The sequence below is a fragment of the Enoplosus armatus genome, chromosome 20 (assembly GCF_043641665.1).
Source record: "Enoplosus armatus isolate fEnoArm2 chromosome 20, fEnoArm2.hap1, whole genome shotgun sequence".
NCBI classification, from domain to species: Eukaryota; Metazoa; Chordata; class Actinopteri; order Centrarchiformes; family Enoplosidae; genus Enoplosus; species Enoplosus armatus.
In genome coordinates this window covers 16159436-16182952 of record NC_092199.1, presented here as the reverse complement: position 1 = coordinate 16182952, position 23517 = coordinate 16159436, and the positions used below count along the sequence as shown (strand labels likewise).

At 44.2% G+C, this 23517-nt stretch overlaps 1 protein-coding gene across 2 annotated transcripts; it reads left to right on the top strand.

Moving 5' to 3' along the window:
- Positions 1–713: 713 nt before the first annotated feature.
- Positions 714–22568, top strand: mapk8b (mitogen-activated protein kinase 8b). Of its 2 annotated transcripts, none has more exons than XM_070926702.1 (12): positions 714–866; positions 5855–6030; positions 8389–8518; positions 9211–9269; positions 10600–10738; positions 12626–12791; positions 14898–14969; positions 17847–18029; positions 19475–19599; positions 20609–20672; positions 21684–21761; positions 22305–22568. In XM_070926702.1, exons 2-12 carry the CDS (start codon positions 5909–5911, stop codon positions 22379–22381), a joined length of 1215 nt encoding a protein of 404 aa, XP_070782803.1. In that variant the 5' UTR covers positions 714–866; positions 5855–5908; the 3' UTR covers positions 22382–22568. The 2 variants fall into 2 exon arrangements, with proteins under 2 accessions (XP_070782803.1, XP_070782804.1); XM_070926703.1 differs by having other exon boundaries at positions 22300–22411.
- Positions 22569–23517: the final 949 nt, after the last annotated feature.

The following is a 23517-nucleotide window of genomic DNA, read 5'->3' as shown; positions in this document are numbered from 1 at the left end:
AAACTCCACTCAATATACAACGTAATACAATTCAACAGCACTTGGAACTACATGCCTCCAAAACATCCTTTCAGTTGAATCAAAACTGTTTCAACAAAAACTGAATGTTAAACCTTCATGGACGTAGAATTTACTGCATGATTGTTGTGTTAAACTGCATTCGTTTTTGCTAGTTGTAGCTCATTTGGCAACTGAATGTTTCTACCAAATACAAAGGGGCACTCCAGTTCAACTTACTCAAATTAATGTATATGAAAATGTGCCAACTTCCCAAATGTATTTGGTAGCTATAACTGTTATATAGCAAATAGGGAAAACAAACCTATACATGCTACCTTAAACACCTTAAATCTTTTATATAATGTTTGTATACATGTGTTTATGTATAAAACATGTATGGATTGTATGGATTTTAAAGCATTTCCGAAAACCACACCTATAAATGAGTGTAAAATATCAGTATCTTCCAGTTGTGTGTGGTGTCATTTCAAAACGTTGCGAAACCGCCGCTTCCGCCTTCCCGGAGCGGCTGCCGGGAACGCGCAGGCGGTCTTGAACGCCCCCACCCCCTCCCCCTGGTCCTCATTGTGCAGCCGAGGAAACATCGCAAGGTTTCGACGACGTTGGTATGAAATGGCAGAAACTGCTTGTGTCGCGGAAGCACAAAGATTAGGTTACGTAGAGGCAACACATGTATTTTGCGATGACCCCGGCCTGATAGTGTGAGGGGAAACGGGAGTGTATCCGGAGGAAAAAGGGATTCAAGAGCTGTTTTTCTCCAACAAAAAAAAAGGGTCCGGGTTGTGTCTCCAGCAGGCAGCAAACGGCGACTGCGGGTCGACACTATTGGAATTAACCGGAGAGGGGTGAGCTCGACATATGGATTTTCTTTTTTCCTGTGAGACATGTTTGGCGTGTTATTGTCAACCGTTTGGGGTGGAGGGCGGGTGGAAATTTGGGCCACACACGTTACTGTAGATAGGTGTTACTACTACATACATGGTGACCAGCACAGCAGGCAGGACAGGTCCGGCCTAACTGGTGAAAGGCAACCAGACTGAGCGGCTACACTGGGAAGCACACTACTGTAACCGACCCCATGTCAGCGCTACACACACATTAGCACCGCTTGCACTGTAAACTGTGAGCCGGGTGGTGTTGCCGGTCGTAGAACGAGTGAAAGGTCCACCTAAAACGCCGTGACCTCCAGTCTGTGGTCGCCTAAAGACGATAACATCCTCCATGTAAACAGAAATCACTTATTGACGCCTGTGAATACACCCCCGTTTTTAAGCTAACACCAGCTAGCTGATATTTACTGCTGTGGAATGATCTCATACATGTTCCTATTAGCTTGAGAGGTGGGCAAACTCAGTCCCCGCACCGTAAACTGAGCATAGGTGGGTCTATTCTACTGTGGCAGCATGTCTATGAATCCACTGACCAGATGGGACATCAATATTTGGCTGTATGCAAGGCTGCAGTCAGTCTGTTTGTGTGGTTTGCATGTGATTTATGTGATGCGTTTACGGCCCCGCTGACCTGCTAATTGAAAGGTCCCCGGCAGTTGCATAATGTTTGCAGCGTGGTTTATGTTTGTCACCGCAGTCAAATGGTGAACATGCATCAGCCTCTCTCTTTGCAGCTCGTCAGGCCATTGGATCAAATGTGACGTTTGGCAGTCCATCAAATGATCAGTGCTATTAATAACTTTTGGTTTATTAGAGTTGTCTGATCAAAGGTGGGGTTAGGCTGAGATTGCCACAGGTTGCAGCTTGGGTGGGTGGGTGTGTGTATCTAGTGAGCGCATAGTGGTTATGCCGTCTCTCTAACATGTTCCTGTGGTCATGTGCGGGTGATGTGTAGCTCCCAGACTGCACTGCACACTGCCAGTGAACGTTTCCTGGACAACCTGCCAAGAGGACAGCGACGGTCAGCCAAAAGCACCAAGAAATCTGATTCCTGCACCCACAGGTAGCCTGCAGAAGTGGGATCATGAGTCCCGGCTAACGCATGCTGAGCTCACACTCACATCTGGAGGTCCTATTGGTGGACACCGACAGATTCAGGGCCTGCAAATTTCCATTTCTCTCAATGGCCGTATCACAGTGCGAGCAGTATTGGGGGTTGGCCGTTGGTGTTTTAGTTCCTCAATGCAAAAAAATGAGCGTGGCTCTTTGTGTAAAGACTCCATTAAGGGGTCAGCGTTATAGCACCCACAGGTGTATACCGTGATTTGCCCAGTTAGGTGGAGTTGATATTTGATATAAAGGCAGGTCACACTGTGGGATGTGCCACTCTAACATGGCAATCAGGCACAAATACAACAACAGCATGCCACAGTTCAAACAGTCACGGGCCTTGAGAAAGAGTCACCGCTGTCGCTTGTGTTTTCCATCCATGCCTTTGGGCCATATTTCACATTCTGTTCTGCATGCTGTGGTATTTCATTTGCCGCCTTTCTCTCCCTGTGCAAATGTGTTTTTGTGCTCATGCCTCACGTAGCGCAGCACTCCATGCTGTTAGATGTCACGGTGTAAAATGCCGTCACTGTTTCCTCTCGAGCTTAAAGATTCACCTTAATTCACAAATTGTGCAAAAATCTGCATGTCAGTGTAGATCTGAATCGATGCCGCCCTGTGAAACATTTACAGCCGGGGTCAGTCATGTTCATCAGTTAATCAACCTGTACTTCGTCGGATGGTGATGATTCAGGTGATTAACTTTCTTTGCGGTATTTCTCGTTTTTTGGTGGCACAGATTTTTGTTTAAGTAGCCCTGCTTAAGTGTTACCCTGCCGCAGATGTGTTGTTACCTCGTATAGCTTAGCTTCTGTGAGGGAATTTGTTGTTAGTAAGTTGTCAAAGCATATAAAGCATATTACCACATGATATGCATTCATGCGTCTTATTATTGCAGAGCATATGAGACCCTTTTTTTTTTGCACTTTGTTAGAAGCTCACCTTTGTCGGGCCCAGATGCCCTGGGCGTGAGTGACGCACCTCTAGAGGTCGTACTTGAGGCCCATGGCTCCTGGCAGTGGCAGATAAACAGCCGACTGCACGTCTGAATGTACAACTTTGTTTTAATAAGAGAAGTGAATAAACCTAAGCAATTTGTTTGGTGATATTTGCTTTTATGATTAGCACGCTAGCTAAGGTTGGGCTCAGATTATAGGAAGCTTGGGCTTAAATACCCTCTTAAATCATCCATCCAGGCAGTCAGAGGAGGAATGTGGTTGAGTGACTTTTATTGGTATGTTTGGCACAGAATGTGCCCTCATGGGCTCTTATCAGCAGTCCTTACTTGTGGCTGCGTGTGATAAAACCACAACTCTCCCAAATTGCTGGTGGACTAAATCTTGGTCGCACACATAACTCAAACGGAGTAAACGCCACTGCATTTGGAATGAACAAGGGTAGATCTGTGGTAGCCAATGAGAGACCAATCAACTCCCAGGAAGGACAGTGTGATGGACAGCTGGGGGAGGGGGACTGCCAAGGCAAATCTGTGTTCACCTGTACAAAAGCCAACTTTTTATTGCACTTTTTATCACAGCTATCTGTTCTTTTCTGCCTGGTTGTCAGAGACCTCATTTCCTCCCAGCCAGTGATTTTTCATTGGATTTCAATGGATGGCAACAACTATGCCAGCGGTGGCTGCTGGGAAATCTGTGATACAGCTGCCACTTTGACGCTCCAACATGTGCCTGTATGCTACAGTTAGTTGTACTCTTTTGATTTGCTGCATCAAACATGAACCCACATGATTACTAAGCTAACAGCTTTCACGCATTCATTTGCGTGCGACCCTGGCTGAACATTGTGTGACTAGAGGGGGGGCACATCCTAACAGTTGAATTGGGTTGACGGTCTGACACACACTGTCACATCAGCCCCAGATGCTCCATTCTCTCAGTACCCCCGACACACGTCCTTCTGTCTTCAAACGAGAGAGGAAATCACCTCACACGGCATGTGCACTGTTGGATTTACCAATTACAGTTTTCCGAAAAGCATGTTAGAAGTGGTTATTTCTGGTGCCCTTTGCAGCCAGACACCGCTGGCAAAGGAAGCTGCCGTGTGCATCATTCTAAAGATGACAGAAAAGGGGTTTAAGTCATGTTCTGTGAAGTGTGGGTGCCTATAAATAAGCAAAAGTAAATTCAATTGGATGTGGCAACTTAAATATGACAAGACTGAATAATATGGAAATATATTATTGATATTATTCACAATGCTGTTGGTAACATGTGGTGTTTCGTTTGCGTGCCGCCCGGAGCCGTCAGTTCAGGGGTGTGTGTTCAAATGGAGTGCAGACCACGCCCCGACTGGCACAAGATGCTGGTGTTGTGTGGAAGATCTTTTTTCCCCCCTCCAAATAGCATCCCGTCCTTTAATCCCGGGGGCTGGCGGTTTGAACCCTCAGGCGTAGAGTTAGGCTGTCATCATCACAAGACAAGTGAATGTGTTTAGTAAGCCTTAGATTCTATAGAAGCGTCATGTATATATGTTTATTTGCGTTTCTGTACCTGCGCATGTGTGTGTGTGTTTGTTCGAGACAAGTAGATGCCTTTTTTTTTTTTTTTTGTCAAAACGTTCGGCAGTGTGTCTGAGAGATAAAATAACTGAGTTCAGGCTCTTTTGTGAACCGTTGAGTTCATCCCTGTACCTCTGCGGTGCGTGGCTCAGCTGCAGACTGTTGTCAAGGTTCTTCAGCGGGAGGGAGAGGAGAGGATGTTATGATCAGAGTCAAAGAGGAGAAGGCAGGAGAGGGGAGAGAAGAAGCGGAAAGGATAAAACAACAAGTGTGGGAGAGGAGGAGGATCTGAGTTCAGTGCAAAGATCTGTTTTTTCTTTTCTGGCCTATTGGTCTTGCCTTGATTTCAGCCACTTTTTGGAGTTCGATTTGATTTGCTGGGTGTCTAAAAAAAACACTTTAAAGATGCCTCTTCTCACCCATGATGATAGCAAGCAACTGATGTTAATTGATCCCTGAATAGGACCTTGGTCTTGACTCTCTTCCAATCTGATCCTGGTCTCCAAGTTTGAGCTTGGGTTTAACTCAGGAGGGGACTGAGTTTGCAGCCCTGCGAGTGGAAGAGAAGGCGAGATGAAGGGGCGAAGGTTTGATGAACCGCGCACCCAAGAATAGGACGATGAGTGTAGCGGAGTGGAGAGGAGAGAAGAGAAACCCAGGGGTCAGGTCGTGGTCCGCGCAGCTATCATCACAGAGCCGACCTCTTCAGCGCAGTGTTCCAAATTCCACTAATGATTTGTCGACGTCAGAGCCGGCATGAAACCCAGCTTCCTGCTTCCTCTCGGCCTCTCTCTGCCTGGATCACCACTCCACCGCCCAGACCCTTTAGGGTTTTATGTAGTAGTCGTTATAATTGATGAACCTCACTGGAGTTGGAAGCATGGCTGGTTTTGAGTTTTTCACTGTTGAAACAAGGTTTTTAGTAGGTTAAAGGGCAGCAAGATAAGAATTACACTGTAACACTGCAGGCATGAGGGTATCTGCACTCGAATAAATACGACTTTGCATTTTAGGAATCGCAGATTAGGGCGTTCAACATGAATTACACGAGCCCCCCCATGTTCAAATATAGAGACATAACGTCACTTAAGTCGGACATAGTTTAAAACACGTGCTCCAGAATTCCGTTCTGGTTCATTTGGAAAATAATTACTCACAGGAAAACAGTGAAATATATCATCCTACACTGACAGGAATAGTGGTTCACCTATATCTTTTTTTACAGATTGGAAAGTGTTTGCAAAGAATGCCTGAAATCAAAGGTTGAAAACGGGGCAAACAAATGACACCCTGTCTTTCTGTCAACGCACTGCAGGTTTTGAGAGCTCCACTTGGATGCCCAGTCACGGCGTTTGTCCAAGGCTTCACCATGAACCGGAACAAGCGTGAAAAGGAGTACTACAGTATAGATGTGGGCGACTCGACTTTTATGGTTTTAAAGCGCTACCAGAACCTCAGACCCATCGGATCCGGAGCACAGGGAATCGTCTGGTGAGTCCAAAATGTCTTGTTGTTGAAAGCTCGTGGTCCCTTAATATGCCTTTATTTTCTAGGGGGGCGTTTGACTATATCTCATGGTCCTCATCGGTGGATGGTGTTTTCTTAGTTGTCATGGAGGTCACTTACATCGTTCAGGTGATGACAGCTAAGCCATCTCCTTGACAACCAGGCAAACTGTGTGAGATGTCTTTGAAAGCCCTGAAAAAAAAAGCTAGCAAGTGGATTTTGACTATTTTGTTACTGTTTTTTTTGTTCCTTTTTATATTTTATTTTGAAGGGTTTTGCATACAAAATTTTAAATAAAATAAAATAAAAAAAATAAATAAAAATGTTTATGTTAGTCCCACTATTCAAAATAAAAATAATAAAATAATACTACTCAAAGTTTTTCACCCTAAATCAATGTAATGTTCTTTTCACATCTTATTTTGAAATTCTGACCCCTCTTTGGACTACAGTAACTTTATTATGAAAGCTAAAAACAGGATGAGAAAAGAATCAGTGGTGATTAACCAGGTCATTCTACGGCCTGATGTACATGTGGATGAGGAGTCTGGAGAATCGGTTCATGTGTTTATCGGTCAGCGAGGGGGGATGCTGCAGAACTGAGCTTTCCACGTGGGAACCGTCGGGTGAGGAAACATCCGATGGAAGCCTCTGATGCAGCGCTCCGTCTCTCGGCTCTGACAGTTGACGAGATCAGGTGTTATCATATCAGCATGAGTTGCGTACTGTAGTGTTTGCCGACAGTGCAGTGTGGCATTGTGTTCCCTGTGGATTTCTGTGGATGACTCGGGTCCGTGTCAGGATGACTTCCTGTATATGAGGATATTCTGTCATATCAACAGTCGTGCCACGATGGCTTTGTTTACATATCCATCATTCCAGTGGTTGATGGATGGGGCCGTCACATTTTTAATGAATGGCCAAGAGGCCAAGTCCAAAGTCCTCCAGTTCCAGCTCTCGTAACATCAGCTAAAGACGATGAACTCGCCTAAATTGCAGTCATCAGTCTTTTCTGGTCCTCATAGCAGGTAAGAGCACCGAGACATTGATCACTGGTGCACATGTGCAGGATCTCAAGATTTTAGTCCATGTTTTCAAACATGAACATACGCTCAGTCCAATATAAAAGTGGTTCTGATATTTTTGTTCCTCTGGATGGGAATGTCTGTTTTAGGCTTAAATACTGAATTGAAAAACTTCCTATTTACGTAGACGTATTTCATTGATGCAAAGGTCACCATGAAGCAGTCCTGCTTAGTTGATTGGCCCACACTGGTTTAATACAACCAGGCATATCAAAGGGAGAGATACCTCGGTATAAAAAGTATGGGACAGTCAATGTGATTGTCATACCGTAGGTGCACAAAATATTAAACATCCCATTCAGTATAATTCAGTGCAGCCGTTGGACAAAGTTAGCGACCAGCTGGTGGACGTAGCGGAGCAGTTAGCAACTAAAGAGCCAGATGTTACTGAGCTGAATCCAAATAAACGCTAATGTCGCTCCACGTCTGCTGGATGTGTCAATGTGCAACTGTTTGCTAACATGCTAGCCATAGCCCGTGAGATATCAAATAAGTGTGATGTTCAGCTTGTTTTGGAGTTCTGCCCCCAGGTGGCCAAAAACAGAGACCCAACGCAAAGAAACAATCTCTCCTCCTCATTCAAAAGCATGGACACATGTCTTTTGGGGGAATGTGCTGCCAGCATCAATTTCAAGCCTAGATGGCCACTAAGCCATTAGCATGTAGACCATCTTAAAAACGTACCTGCAAATGTCAAGATTTGTTAGCCGCTAAACGGTGTCGTCATTATTCTACTGCTGAAGAGCACCACCTGCCCTCGGCTTGTGAGCAGTTACCAGTTTGTTTACAGTGTCTCTGTGTGTCCCTGCTGGCTCAGCTGTTAGTCAAACACATACAGTATATAGGTCAACACCGTGAGAGGCTTTGAGAGAAAAATAACAGTTTTTGATTTAACCCTAAAGACCCCCCTTTTTCCCCCCCCTCTCCTTCCTGTAGAAATGTAAAAATCACTTGAACATGAATTTTGACTACGAACAGGGATCGCTGATTGGGATTTCAGTGGGACTTGAAGTCGCATCCTCAATCAATTTGACCATTTTAAAGCCCCCGCGTGTAGGAATTGAAAATATCTGACCACTCCTTGTGGAAGAATAAAAAAAGACACTGCTGCTCCGCCTGTTCTGAACCCTCTTTGTACAACCTGGGCTCTCATTCCATCTTCAGCCACTGGAAAAAGAGTGCCAAGGGTTGAGGTCACACTGCTCGTGAGCTTTATGACATATATTCCTGTTGATTGAGTTTTCTTTCCTCACCCCAGTTCGGCGTATGACCACAACTTGGAGAGGAACGTCGCCATCAAGAAGCTGAGCCGGCCGTTTCAGAATCAAACTCACGCAAAGCGGGCCTACAGAGAGCTGGTGCTCATGAAATGCGTCAACCACAAGAACGTAAGACCTTTCTCACATTTTCTGTCCTTTTTTTTTTTTTTTTTGGAACAAGTTTTACTTCTGACTATCAGTTTAACCACCAGGAACGTCAGATTTTAGTCTTATGTATAGGTGTGTCTCCTATGAATACACTCGCGCCTGGGTTTAAATGCACCAGAGTATCGGTCAGAGAGAGTAATGCGATGACCGAGCGTGTGGGAGCATTGCGTTTCCAATAGAGGAAACAGAAGACACGTGGATGGAGCAGAAGTGTATAGTCTCTAAATCAATGTGAGCATCATTCTTGTCCTTGTACATCCGCTGTAAATGTGCTGCATCAGGCTGCAAACGATTAGATATTGATGTGTGGACATTTGTTATTCAAAATAATGGAAAATAAGAATTGCCGTCTTGCGACTCTCTGCTGCAGTCGCAGTGATCCAAAAAGCTGCCCACCCGCTTTGATTGACAGGTGAGCTTGAAAACAGGAGTCTTGTGGATTACCACAGAGCTCCTCCCTGCTGCTGCTGCTGCTGCCTCGACATGTTTGTTATGTAGCGTTTTTTTAAATGAGGGAGCGTCCTGTTGTTGTTCTTTACTGCTGCAGTCAGAGCTGTTCAGGTGAACCCTGCCGGTTCAGGTGATGTCATTCATTACAGAGCAATAACTGTGCCTTTTCTTTTCTTCTTTCTTTTTTTTAAATTTTTTTTTAGATAATCGGCCTATTAAATGTATTCACGCCACAGAAGACACTGGAAGAATTCCAAGATGTGTAAGTATTACTGAGCCAAATAACATCTGCTTGCTGCGTGTTTGTGAAATCGATAAAGGATGTCGCACGTGGGGGGCTTAGGTGACCTTTTTCTGACTTTTCGGGGCTCGTGCAGCTTAGCTGGATCTCTGGTCTGTTATCCCGCCTTACTACAAGCACATCGTACGGGCAGATGTATTTCAAGGAATACATATAATTATAACACCTGTAATCACAGTAAGTGGACATGTTTAATGTTTAAAACACTTTTCAACAAACTCAAATCTTCCACATACAAACTACCAGATAAGTCTCAAGTTTTATCCAACTTTTAGAAATTCTACATTTGGGTGGACTCTGCCTTTTAATAAGATCAGCATCGGGGTATGCGAGGCAGCGTCCCTGGATGTGTTCGCGAGTCGACAAGATGTCCATGCGAGTGGAACCCGGCTGTGGAATCGCAGAGAGGGAAATACTAAACTGAGATGTGGGGGAAGTGATGGTTTCGCAGAATATGACGGGAACAAACATGATTAATGCCATCCTCTAGAAGCTCTCTCTCTCTCTCTGTGTGTGTGTGTGTGTGTGTGTGTGTGTGTGTGTGTGAGAGAGCTTGTGTGTCGGCAGGGCTGTGTCTGCCTGATTGGAGCTAAAAAGGAAACCGGAGAAATCATAGCCAGAGTGGCTGCGGGGCAAACACACAGTTAGAGGATGAAGGGTGAACACGCCATTTGCCTGCGCGTTTGTATACCTGAGTGCAGCCGGCAGCGCATTATATGGACTTCAGTATATACGTATGTGTATTATACGCTGTTTGACAGTGTATTATACCCATTTTCAGTTTACTACACATTGTATTAAAACACGGAGTGTGCACAAATGTCATCCAAGCAGAAGTCCTACTTTCTGCGGCGTAAGGCTGCACGCTCTGTCAACAAGATGTTGCGTTTTGTCTAAAAATCTGTCAGAAGGTCCTTCGCCCATGGAGGAAGATTTTGGGGGCTGATTATGTAACAGCTGCCAGATAAAATAACATCATCGCTGTCTCGAGAAGGAGAACCCTTACTGTCACATCCTAAATGCCATGGAAGACGAGTGCTGCGTGGGCGAGGACGTGAGAGCTCAACATGTAGTTTTACGTTTATTTTTGCTAGTAGTTGATACAGCCATGGGTCAAGTATGGAGCTAACCATTTTCTTCATTGAGATAGACGTGGGCGTATCCATAGTTTGTGTGTGAGTGGTTAATGTAAAATGCCGACGTACGACAACATTCTGTGTGCGTGTGTGTGTAGGGGTTCTCAGCGCCTGCCGTCTGTGTCGTCATTTTACCCTCTGTGGCTTCCCTGCAGGTATCTAGTGATGGAGCTGATGGACGCCAACCTCTGCCAGGTGATTCAGATGGAGCTGGACCACGAGAGGCTGTCCTACCTGCTCTACCAGATGCTGTGCGGAATCAAACACCTGCACGCGGCCGGCATCATACACAGGGTGAGGCCTGCGTGAACACAGCAACAGTTGTAGGTCCAAAATGTTGTGTAAGCACACATAGGCTAGCACGAACAGATATACAGCTGTAGCCAGGGGCAGGTGTTGTGTGCGGATAGTGATTGAAGTGTGTTTCCAAAAATGTCAAACTATTCCTTCAAAATCTGGGAGTTTATTGGCACTGTCGTAACATATGAGATCTCCAGATAATACAGCCAAACATAAACCGGTTGTTATGCAGCGGAGATGATGTACAGGTTGCAGTAAAACACTCACACACACACACCCCGAAGCACCAGCAGCGATATAGAAAGGATCCCTCTTGTGTCCACACACACACACACACACACACACACACACACACACACACACACACACACACACACACACACACACACACACACACACTGACGGCACTCTGTCAATCACCCTCAGTGAAAGACGCTGCAGTAGATTAGCGGAGCTCCTCCTGCTCTGCCAGCCGGAACTAATTGAGCCACAGGCGGAGCGAACCGGCCTCGGCTCGCATCAGCAGCACGACTCGGCACGCAAAGCTTTCACGAGGTGGACGGACGCAATATGAGTCACGGATCGCCAAAGATTCGGCTCTCTTGTTCTTGTGGGCTCGGAGTCGCTAAGCGCTCCCTCTGGAATACATCTTCCTGTCCCATCAAGGCAGTCGAGCATAGTCGGCTTCAGCCCTACAGTTTGTCTCTGTTTAGATTTGTAACCCCCCCCCCCCAGGAAGTCAACATGATAAAGACAAGCGTGATTTTTCTGAAATGACAGATTCATTATCCATTATTTGTTGACATGTAAAGTATGCTGAATGCCAACCTGTCGTGGCTGGCAAATTAGTTATTGTAACAAATGAACTGCCAGGTAGCCATCAGAAGATTATAGCCACAGGCACTGAGTCTTGTTTATGACAATGACACCACACCGGATAGAAATGCGAAGAGCTAGAGAGAGACGATGATGTCAGTTCAGTGTGTCGGGATTAGCTTCAGAAGAGGGGAGAAACTTTGTCTGCAAGTCAAACCATCTGAAAAAGCTCTTTGTTTTTGTGGTTCGGCAGGGGGAGTTAAGACGCTTGAGCGCCAGTAACAAATCGGGAGTTACAGCTCGACACATGTCGTATTTCTCGGTTTCTTCCTGCAGGCGTCAGGTGATTGACGTGAAGCAGTGCAGAACATAATGCGACGCTGAGCCCAGCGAACAGTTAAATAAGAATAGAAAGTCGGACCAAACAAAAGAAAAGCTTTGTATTTACTGCGATGCATCACCTCTGTTTTGGATTTGTTTTTTATACTGTACAGGAATGAATGATTGCTTCTTCTAGAGGAAAACAAGCGCCAGTATCCAAGCTCCACCGCACCACCTACAGTGTTTCCCATATATAGAAATTCTTTGGGGATTTGTTCCCTTCCAAAAGAAAATGTGTTTTTGTTTGTTTTTATTTGATGTTTCTGCCATTTTTCCTTTCAGAGCGAGAACGTCGCCATCTCATACCACAAATTGATACCGCTCTCGTGTCTGTATGCCAAATATGAAGCTAGATCCAGGAGACAGCTAGTTTAGCTTAGCTTAAAGACTGGGAACAGGGGGAAACAGCTAGCCTGGCTCTGTCCAGAGGTAAAACAAATCTGCCAAAAAATAAACTAGTTAATTAGTGAGGTTTAGAGGCGTTGGAAGGTGGATTTTGTTACCTGGACAGAGCCAGGCTAACTGTCCCCCCTTGTTACCAGTCTATGCTAGGCTAACTGAGACGATTAGTTGGGCAGATTTGGGAGTGGTATCAATCTTCTCATCCAACACATGGCAAACAAGCATATTTCCCAAAATGCTGAACGGCTTCGGTCTAAACCAGGCTTGTTTTTTTCTATACAGGACCTGAAGCCCAGCAACATTGTGGTGAAGTCTGACTGCACACTGAAGATCCTGGACTTTGGCCTGGCCAGGACAGCCGCCACTGGCCTCCTCATGACGCCCTACGTGGTCACCCGCTACTACCGCGCCCCTGAAGTCATCCTGGGCATGGGCTACCAGGCCAATGGTGAGTGGAGGACAGCAGCTTCTTGACAGGGACTGGCCAATGAGGAGCTCCTAAGCTGCTGCCCGGCCTGCTGCATGGCCCGCCCCCCCCCCCCTCCCCTCCTCCTGGGATGTTTTTTTGACAGCACCTCCCAACCACACACACACACACACTCCCACACACACTCTCCCTGTTCCTATTAAGGTCACACTCGGCGGGGAAGTTGGCATGTTGGGCATCGGTGCTTTGTGGGAAACTTCCTGTCTGGGGACTCCAGTTCCCAGCAGTGCTTTAGCATGCGTTTGATGTTTTATTAAGAGGTTGCCTGTCCTGAGCTCCTTACAGCCTGGCTCAAAACTGCCAGTATGAATACAGGCTCTTGTGCATGCTTCACTTCACATCACAGTTTCTGCAAGACGGTCTTAAAGGAATAGTTCAACATTTTGGGAAATATGCTTATTTGCCATCTGTTAGATATGAAGCTAGAGCCAGGAGGCAGGTTAGCTTAGCATAAAGACTGGAAAGGGGTGGGGGGGTGGCTAGACCAGCTCTGTCAAAAGGTAACAAAATCCACCTACCAGCACCCCTAAACCTCACTAATTAACACAGGCGGATTTTTCTACCTTTGGAGGCTAGCTGTTTCCCCCCGTTTCCAGTCTTTATGCTAAGCTAAATTAGCTGCCTCCTGGTTCTAGCTTCATATTTAGCATACTGACACGAGAGCGGTATCAATTCATCTAATTCTCTGCCATTAAGCTAACAAGCGTATTTCCCAAAAGAGGTGTGACTGGAGCGCCATTAGCCTAGCAGATACTTAGACTTTTTAGGTATATAATCAGATGCCATTTAAGCAAATCTCCATTTTTGGATTTTAAAAGAGAAACCGATTTTCCTTTTTTTTACAGGCATCATTAAGCGGATACATAGCAACAATGCTCCCGTTATAGCAAAACTCTGGAGAATCTTGTTAATACTAATACTCTCTTACCCTTAATCCTCTTGACCAAAAACATTAACCCTAATTTTTCCTGCTGACTTTTTTTTTTTTTTTTGCTTATTCTCTTCTTCCTCCTTTTATGCTGCGCACATGTAGTGGATATTTGGGCTGTGGGCTGCATTATGGCAGAAATGGTTCGCCACAAAATCCTTTTTCCAGGAAGGGATTGTATCCTTGAGCTGCTTGCAGCAGTGTCTGGCATTTTCTTGTGAAACAAAACGTAGCACACAAACGTCTTTCCGTCTTCTTCATATCTTGTGAGCAACTATAGAAATTCTATTTCTCAGATTTTGCCTGACACCCCGACTCGCAACCTCCCACCTGCTCTTCCTACAGATGCACAAACTCACACGACTCCCTCCTCACTCACATCGGCAGCGGCAGCACTGTTTGCTTCCAGCGTGACAGTCACATTAAAAACCCGAAATAGAATTTAATAGTTTGCTCTTCCATAGTCGAGAAACTGAACTGCAAAAAAACCCAAAAAACCCTCGTCTATCCTCACACTGCTTTCCATATGTCTTTGTAGTCGCACAAAAAGATGAATTGTTAGCTTTTGCTCCACAATATAATACTGAATAAATTGGTGCTCTGTTATAGAAATATTTGTGGGGCTCTGAATCTGCAATGCACACGAGTGTGACAAAAAAAAAACTTAGAAATGATCATTTCTGGCCTCGCAGATCAGAATATTGCAGTTTAACACGTACAACGTGAATTGCAGTGAGGATACTGAGGGTGCTGAGATGCATTTCTGCAAAAAAAAAAAAAAAACATTTTCAGAAGACCTTGAAAGTCAGTGTCTCACTTTTGAAAGCTTATGATTCACTGTAAGCAGAAATTATCTTGAACACACATTCTGAGACTTGTAGTATATATATATATAAAAAAAAAGAGTAATAATCATTTTGCTTAGCCCTGTGGGACGCTGACAGGTTCGAGAGTGCACTCAACTGCATGCAATTCATTTCTGTCATGTATCACACACATCACCTGGCACCACGTCATGTTTTCCTTTTTTTCTTTTTTAATTTCCCCTTTCTGTTCCTTTTGTTGTTACAGTTGTTTTTTTCTGTTTGTTTTTTTCCAGCCCTGCATGCTAATTTGGTGGTTGTCATTTCATTTTTCAGTTGATGTCTGGTCTGTTGGCTGCATCATGGCCGAAATGGTCCGGGGTAGTGTGTTGTTTCCAGGCACTGATCGTATCCTTGAGTTGAACCTCCATCCAGAACCCCCAAAATATGCCGTCTTGTCTCATCCTTTGTCTGACATCTTGTTCATATCTTTGCACACAATGAGAGAACCTGCCAAGCTACTGTGCCTGTGTAATGAGTGGTGGCGTCATTGTACGCAGTGTTGACGTTTGTTTCAGTGACTGAGTTGAAGAGGAATAAACCATTTTTTTTCATGGCAGACAGTTTGACTTCTCATACCAGGCAAAGCACAGGTGTAATTGACAACACAAATGGTGGCTCCATTCCATTTAGGTGACCCAGTAAGACATACTAGGAGGGTTAGTTAATTACAGCTGTGGTTTTCCTAACATGTAAAAATGTTTGTCTTGAAAATGGTCTATTCCACATTTTTACCCTTTTCTTTGTACATGAATGAACACAATCTTTAATATTATGTCGATTTTTTTGTTTCTTACCTTGTTCTAATGAATGGGTTAATTAGCCTAGCGTACACCTCACAGAGGCTATATTTGTGTTTCTTGACATGGTCAGTTGTTGCGTTGTGACTTGTTAGCTTTGAAGGCTTGTGGTGTATATTAATATTTGGTAAAATATTTTGCGCCCAATTACTGATTTACTACCGCACATTAAGCAGCTAAGAGTTGCTTAACACTATGATATGCAAATGGCCGACTTAGGTTAACTAAGGTTAATATAGCATTAGCTTGTTCATAAAAGCTTTGTGTTGGTTGCTGCACTTTGTTTCCTATCAAGAGAGATAGCAGCTAAAAAAGAAGAAGAAAAAGTTTTTTGTTCTTAGCGTAGCAGTTTTTTTGGCAAACTACTTACTTTCTGTTACAGTAGTATACAATTTAACTAACTAATATGACAGAACATATCACTTCAGGTTTCAGCTTTTTAGAAAGCTTAATGAAAATAACTCTGTTGGAAAATGCTTTGTCTGACAGAAGCTAATGAAACAGCAGCTAGCTTGAAATATGGGCAGGACGCTCTAAAATTATTTATAATGAAATTTTAGTTAATTTTAGTCAATTCATAGGGAACATGTTGGTAATACTGATTAGCATATTTTGGTCAAAATTAAATTTTTTAGTAGGTCAACTTGGCTTCGCAGGGCCCTAACCAGTCAGTAGCAAGTAACGTATCAGTCCCGCCAATGTAAATTTAGTATTTAACATTTTTCAGTTTCAGTTTTTCGGTTGCTATATTTCTCGCTTTGGCACAGGAAGAACAGCTTCCTCTCTTCGAAGCTCTGATTGGCCCCATTGTTTTTCTTGTTTCATCTTTAATTCTCTTTTTATCGACTTTTAAAGAGAGTGAGCACAAACTACATAAACAAAATGAACACAACATGACTATGGAGACCTTTCAAGCATGAAAAAAATCATACACCTTATTCTTAATTTACTTTTTTTCTTAATTTACTTGACTGAAAAAGGTGTAAGACCCTTTAATACATTAATTTTACTATTATATTTATATGATAGTAAATTCCTAGTTGGATATTTTACACAATGATCATGAAGGTTGAAACTAAGAACCTGTGACTTATGGACGTTTGATCCATCTCCAGAGTAAGAACCGTAGTCTGCTGAAAATGACATCAGCACTGGCAGAGTTTGTGTGGGCAAATCAGCAAATAAAGCCAGTTTCTGTTCATCTGCTGCCATTTTTATTCCCTTAATTGCATTGATTGGCCTTATTCCTTGTGCCAGCAGCGCGATAAAGGTTGCAAGCAAAAGGTTATTTAAAAGGCAACCTTGTCTGGTTGATTGCTCTAGTATAAAAGAGTTCCCCGTTGATCTTTAACTGAGCGGGTGGTCCATTACATAATGTTTCTATTGTTTGGATTATTGTTTCATCGAAGCCAAACCTTCCCATAGCTTTAAATAGAAAGGCCTTGAATTGAATTTTGTTAATCTGAGTTATACGTCTGATTATCTGTCTTGTTCTTCTGATAGTGTCGTGAGTTTGTCGAGTTTGAGTGAAGTTGATCATTTGAGGCAGGAGCTTTTCTATTCTTTTAGCCAGGAAACAGTTTGTAGTCTAGATTTAGTACACTTATTGGCCTGTAATTTGTACAGTCTAACTTATCTTTTCCCAGTTTTGGTATGACGGATATAACCAGGGAGACGCACAGCACCAACACCAAACCTGTCTTTAATGGCTTAAACGCATCGATTGTGGACAGTAACTGGATCCAGGTTTCTCTCCCTTATTGTTCATTCAGTGTGAAGGATGAACAAAGATGTGAGCAAAGCATTTTTGTCCTCCAGGTAGATCCGTACATGTTACATCTGTGTGTGTGTGTGTGTGTGTGTGTGTGTGTGTGTGTGTGTGTGTTTTTGTCCCAAAGAAAGAAAGAAAAAAAAGAGTTGCATACATATTTCCATTGTCTGGACTACTTGAGGTGAGCGTCACCTGTCTCACCTGGCATGTAGTGTTTACAAACTTCAAGATGTTTGAAATCGAAGCGTTTTTGCAGCTTGGCTCATGGTGTATATATCCCACTCAGTCCACCGTGACTGATTTCTACAGGTTTGAATGGGATTGAAATCTGTTATGACCGTAAAACTTGCCAATACGTGTAGCGGCACTCTCCAGACTGCTTCCCCAGACCTCTCTGAATATTTAAGTGCTTTTGTCAACATCCCATGTCCAGTAACAGCATTCTTTTTCAGCACAGACGCAGTTACACAAGTATTTTAAGAACATGTCCAAGCCAGAACAACGCAGTACGAGACGTAGAAACTCCAGACGGCTTTCTTTTATTATTCATCAGTTCAAAATGTTGCTCAAAATCACCCACCCCGACTCTGGATTTGGCCGCTCCCTTTGTCCGAACCCAGCCCCCAGTGCTTTTCTTAACACCGCAACCTTAAGATATCGACCAGTGGAATAAGGTGATTGAGCAGCTGGGGACACCGTCTCAGGAGTTCCTGATGAAGCTCAACCAGTCAGTGAGGACCTACGTGGAGAACAGGCCACGGTATGCTGGCTACAGCTTCGAGAAGCTCTTCCCCGATGTCCTGTTTCCTGCCGACTCTGAACACAACAAACTGAAAGGTAAAGATGCCGTCGGCTTTCTTAATGCCTCTAAATCGTCTTGTAAAGGCTTACTGAGGCACAAGGGTGTTGGTGTGAGGTTGTAAATTTAGTGCCTGCTAAAGAGTTAAAACCATTTTGGTGCACAGTTCCTCTGCTTCAGGTGCAGCAGCTGTCCAGCCTGAAGGGGCTAAAAGTTAAATTGCTGTTTTATCACATGCCAGAAGGTGCAAGGAATAATGAGGCAATCAGTATTTCTCCAGCCATGAGTTTTGTGCTTAAGGTTTACTGCCTGAAATTTGAACAAAATACTTTTTTAAAGCTGATTCGTTTTTTTTTTTTTTTTTGCTAATGTGGAATTTATCATGGGTGCCTTTTTAAATGTCCGTTTTTGTAATTGAAGGATTAATGTAATGGGCCCACAGTGGCTCTGTGAGTATGTATCCGAGCACTTGCAAAGCAGAACGATGAACTTTTTCCCCTCCTCCGTGTGGCAGCATCAATTTGTGTTGCACTCTGCGTTCGCAGCCTCGCAAACATCTGCTGACGGCGAAGCCCAAGTGACAAATCACTTTTTAGTGGCTGCCTTGGATTAAGCACTTATTACGGAAGCTGACAGCTCAGGACCAAGTTGTTTACTGTGAAGAGGAATTTACCTCAAGCGTGTTCATGTGTAAATGGAGAGAAGGTGACAGGAACACTCGCAGCAAGCGCCGCGGAGCTGTCGCAAGGAGAAAAAAAAAAGAAAAGGAACTCATCTTTTCCTGTCCTCATTAATTTACAGAGGCAGGAATGTGTGACAGCACTGTATTCCCCTGAAGTAACTGCATGTATTGGATGCTGGACGTTTAGCTGTGAAAGCTTTCATAGCCCGCGCTGGAAAGGCTTTCAGTCAGAACATATGATAAACAAGGATAAACAGATTCAAAAGGGAGGTTTAAAGGTACCCTGTATGGATTCTGACCACTGCCACGAGTAGCCCTATGGAGTGGTGGGTCCTCATTGTTGGGCGCCAGGGATACAAGTGTTTTGGTCAGAGACACTGAATGTAAACATAACTTTGTGTGATTGCAAGAGAATTCCTCGGGGTACCTTTTTAGATAAGTTCCCATTACTTTCTGGGAAAACGGCACCGTTCTTAGTGACGTCATCCTGACGTCATCCTGTACCAGCTACCAGCTCTTGGACTAAATATTTGTGTTTTTTTCTTTCACAAAAAAAAAAAGTTCAATCAACTAGTTACAACAAATGCTTAAAATTACTTCTACCGCTTCTCCCTCATGACGAAATCCAGAATCTATGAATATGCAAGTCTTTTTCATTTCAAAGGTTTAACTTTTGAACACTAGATGTTTCCTACTGGACCGTGATGGGCCCCCAAACTAACTGCGATGCCACAAAATCCTAGAAATCTGGTTGGTTGAAAGCTTAACATTTTAACATTCGTTTTCTCAATTCCTTCGCAGCGAGCCAAGCCCGAGACCTCCTATCCAAGATGCTGGTAATAGACGCGTCAAAGCGGATCTCGGTGGACGAGGCTCTCCAGCACCCTTACATCAACGTCTGGTACGACCCGACTGAGGTGGAGGCGGTAAGTACTTGCTAATTAATACTAATTAAGACTTTTAACATGCAAAAAAAACCGACTTGGTGGACGTTTTATCAGATTTGATCAACAGTGGCTTTGCAACGGAAGCAAACAAACTGCACACGCGCTGCCGGATTCGGATTAGTGCACAGACATATGTGACGTCACCTTTTTCCAGCTGAGCCCCGCCCACTTAAAACCAGTAAGAAGAGCACAGAGGAGAACCAGCCAATACTGAAAGCTCAAGTCACTCAGAGTAAGAGGCTGATATACGTGGGTTTGGCTGTGCATCTCTTCCATAAGTTCAAAATTTCTTTCTGAAACCCCTGTTAAAAATAATCCATGTCTTAAAAATAATAACTCCCATCTAGGTGTAAAGGACTACAAGTACTGTAAAACTGAATCCACATCCCTCTTCGTGCAGACACCAGGACTCAGCCAGTGCACATTGACTTTGCCTGTGATCAGGCGGAGGGGGGAAATGAGGTGAATCGTTGCTTTCTTCCCTCCCCTCTCTCCTCTGGCGTGAAGGGGCTCTTCAGAAGTGACAGCGCAGCCTTGAAAAGCGCCGATTTGCACGTGGCCTCCGCTGCACGAATGCATCAAATCTCCGTTTGACTCTGGGGAGGACGGATAACTCTGTCCCGTGGCGTGGCCTTTGAGGCGTTTTTTATTCCAGCTCAGCGTGCGCCATAACTCAGAAGTTTGTTTGCGTTCGCCAAAAAGCCGTTCAGCAGTTTGCTATCTTGTGCCATCAATTAGCTGAGTCTGCAGGTTTTCAGGCTGAGTTTCTGAATGACTGAAAACTTTTGACTCCCGAGTCGTGTAAATGGCAGCATCAGTAACGGTGGCCTAGAGAGTAGACGGTCATGATTCACATGAGTTTGATCCTCCATTAACAGCCAGTGTGGGTCCGCCAACAGCGCGCGAGTCTAAAACGTACCTGTCTGTGGACTCGCTGCTCTGTGTTGAGAATGAGCATCTGTTAATAAGACTGTCTGTCCTTTTGCAGCCGCCACCCGCGATCACAGACAAGCAGCTGGATGAGAGGGAGCACACGGTGGAGGAGTGGAAAGGTAGGAGAGATCCTCTTGCTTCTCCTCCTCTGATCAGCTGTCAGGAGCATGCGGCTGGACCGCAGTGTGTTCCGCAAGGTTTCGGCCTGCGCTGGTGCTTCGCTTTTTTTTTTATCTGGCATTCTATCCTCTGCATAGTCTGAATTCACAAGTGCACTAATGTCCTAATTTCACACTGGATGCACATGTTGCGTTCATGTCCCGCTGGTTTCCTGATTTCACAGCCTCAAACGTGTACGTTAGATCGCAGACTATCTGCATCCAAATCTCTGTTCTTGTTGGGGGGGGGGGTATTTATTTATTTAAGTATCAATCTGTGGCATTTTTATATAAATATGCCAGTTTGTTTAACTTTTAGATGACCAAATGTTGGCCATGTTCCTCAACTGGAAGGAAACTGAAGAAATGATTGTAATCACATGTGGCATACGTGGACAGGAGGCCAAGACTTGATTTTAGATGATTGATGGAAGTTTGGGGCCGAATAAAAGGACCCGAAATTTAGATGTTTTTTTTAAGCTGCATGTTGCATTTCTGTGAAATACCACATCTCAAAGACAGGCCAAATATGAGACTAGTCGTGATTATTACCGGATTTCAGTGCAACATATAGTAGAATATCATCGGCATAGTCACTTAAATGCAACACGTTAATAGACAACCTGTTATTGACGGGATTGATGGGAAACACCAGGGGAAAGTGAGGGGGCAGACAAGGAGAGGTGCCTCCTTCATGCAGATGGTCCATTTAGACCACCTCCTCCTCCTCCTCCTCCTCATCATCAGTGCTGACAGAGCGATAATGACAGCAGGAGATTCACACTTTGATTGTGACTTGTTGGTCTACAGAAATAGATTATTTATTTCACCAGGTGATAGAAAAACATTATGGGAAATTACTGAAGAACAAAAGGTGGCACCAGTTTCTTAACGGGGTCTCGTCTCTTTTTTTTGCCCCCCCCCCTCCCAACCTCCTCACTGTACTGAATGGTTGTGACTTGTTCGTTGCAGAGTTGATATACAAAGAAGTGTTGGACTGGGAGGAGAGGACAAAGAATGGTGTCATCAGGGGACAGCCGGCGTCCATAGGTGAGTGGAGTTTCTGTGTGTCCCGAGTGTGTGTGTGTGTGTGTGTGTGTGTGTGTGTGTGTGAGAGGCCACGTGTTAAAGTGAGCTTGCACCCCTTAAAGACGTGGAAATGATCAGTGCACTGTGACAGTTCTCATTTTTTCCCGCTCTTGGCCTCACCTTCGTGCTTTCTTAATTCCTGTAATTCCTCTAATGGAATCACACTGTATGCGCGCAGCAGAGTGACTAAATTAGCACACTAATTTGTTTAGTTAGACCCTTATTACATTTTCTGTTATGACCCTGTTTAAATCTACCAGTGGCACTGGATTATTAAGCAGAATAAGAACTGTAGTCAACTAGTGACTATTTATCCAGCATGTAATGCGGTATGCGTTTTTGTCATGTCATGTCTGTTCAGTGAAATCAGCACAAGAGACACAAGGCTTCCATTACATCTTAGATTATACTGTGAAAGGTAGCACATGAGGATTATTTAATCCAGTGTAAAAGTTCACTTTCGATGGCTGACCACGGGGCTTTTTCCTGTTCCTCACAGCACAGGTGCAACAGTGAGCAGCACCACCACCAGCTCCACGCCCCCACGTCCCCCTCCGCCTCCTCCATGTCCACCGACCTGACCCCCGACCGACACTGACAGCAGCCTGGAGACGGGCGGCCCCCTGCCGCTGTTGCCGCCGCTGCTTCTACAGCCACAGGCCCCCTGGGCTGCTGCAGATGACTATCATCTACACCTCCTCCTGGTCCTGGGCTGGGCCCCCTAACCCCCCCATCCTGGTCACATCCAAGACCGCTTGCCTGACACTGGCTCCTGCCCCCCAACCCCCCCCCCCCCCCCCCCCAACCCCTCTCTTGTGCTTGTCTTCAGTAGTTTAGCGATTAGCCAGCTAGCTGTTTGAGAAATATTTTGATTTCTGAAAGGACAGATCTTTTGTCTTCTTTAGTTTTCTTTAATTTTATTACAGTTAGTCTTTTTTTAAAATTAGGATTTCTTTTCGTTTGAGTCCTAGCTGTAATTTATTGTGGCATTTCTTAATTTTTCAGAAACCTAAGATGATGATGATGATGATGATAAGAGAATTTTTATGATTTCACTATGTTCCGGTTTGTATTAACCGACAGTGAGAATTTAAAGAAATATCTGTAAAATGTTTTAATGTGATCAATTTTTTGTTTTCTGTCGAGAGTCATTCGTTTCATCTGTAAGCTACTGCTTTTACAACTTGCCATATCAATGTAGACTGAGTTTGTACAGATTTTATGGTAGATGTAGTTTTATCTTCGATACGAGTTTGCAGTGAGCCATTGAAACATAATTGAATTGACAAATGTATGGTCTTAGTACTCCCCTTTTATGTTTTATCTCGGATAACATGGATATTGTTTTAAACGCATACGACATATCCATCTATTTGGACTGAGATCGTGTCGATTTACCTGTAAAGATTTTCTTTTTTTCTTCTTCTCGTGAGTCACTACTACTTCCCATGTTGTGAAGTTTTTAACGAAAGCTTTATAATTTGCTCATTCTTCACTTCCTGCTCAGACGTGAAAGGATTTCAAAAATGATTTTCACTCGCCATGTGATTCATTTTACCTTCTACATTTAAGCTAAGGGATTGATAATGGCACAGTTAGGTCCCGCCAAGATAACATGGAGCTTTTTTCGACGACCGTCTTCTGTATTTTTAAGTGCTTTAAAGTACCTCTTCCTCCTGTCTGCAACAGGCTGCGTGACGTTATGGAAGTGGAGTGG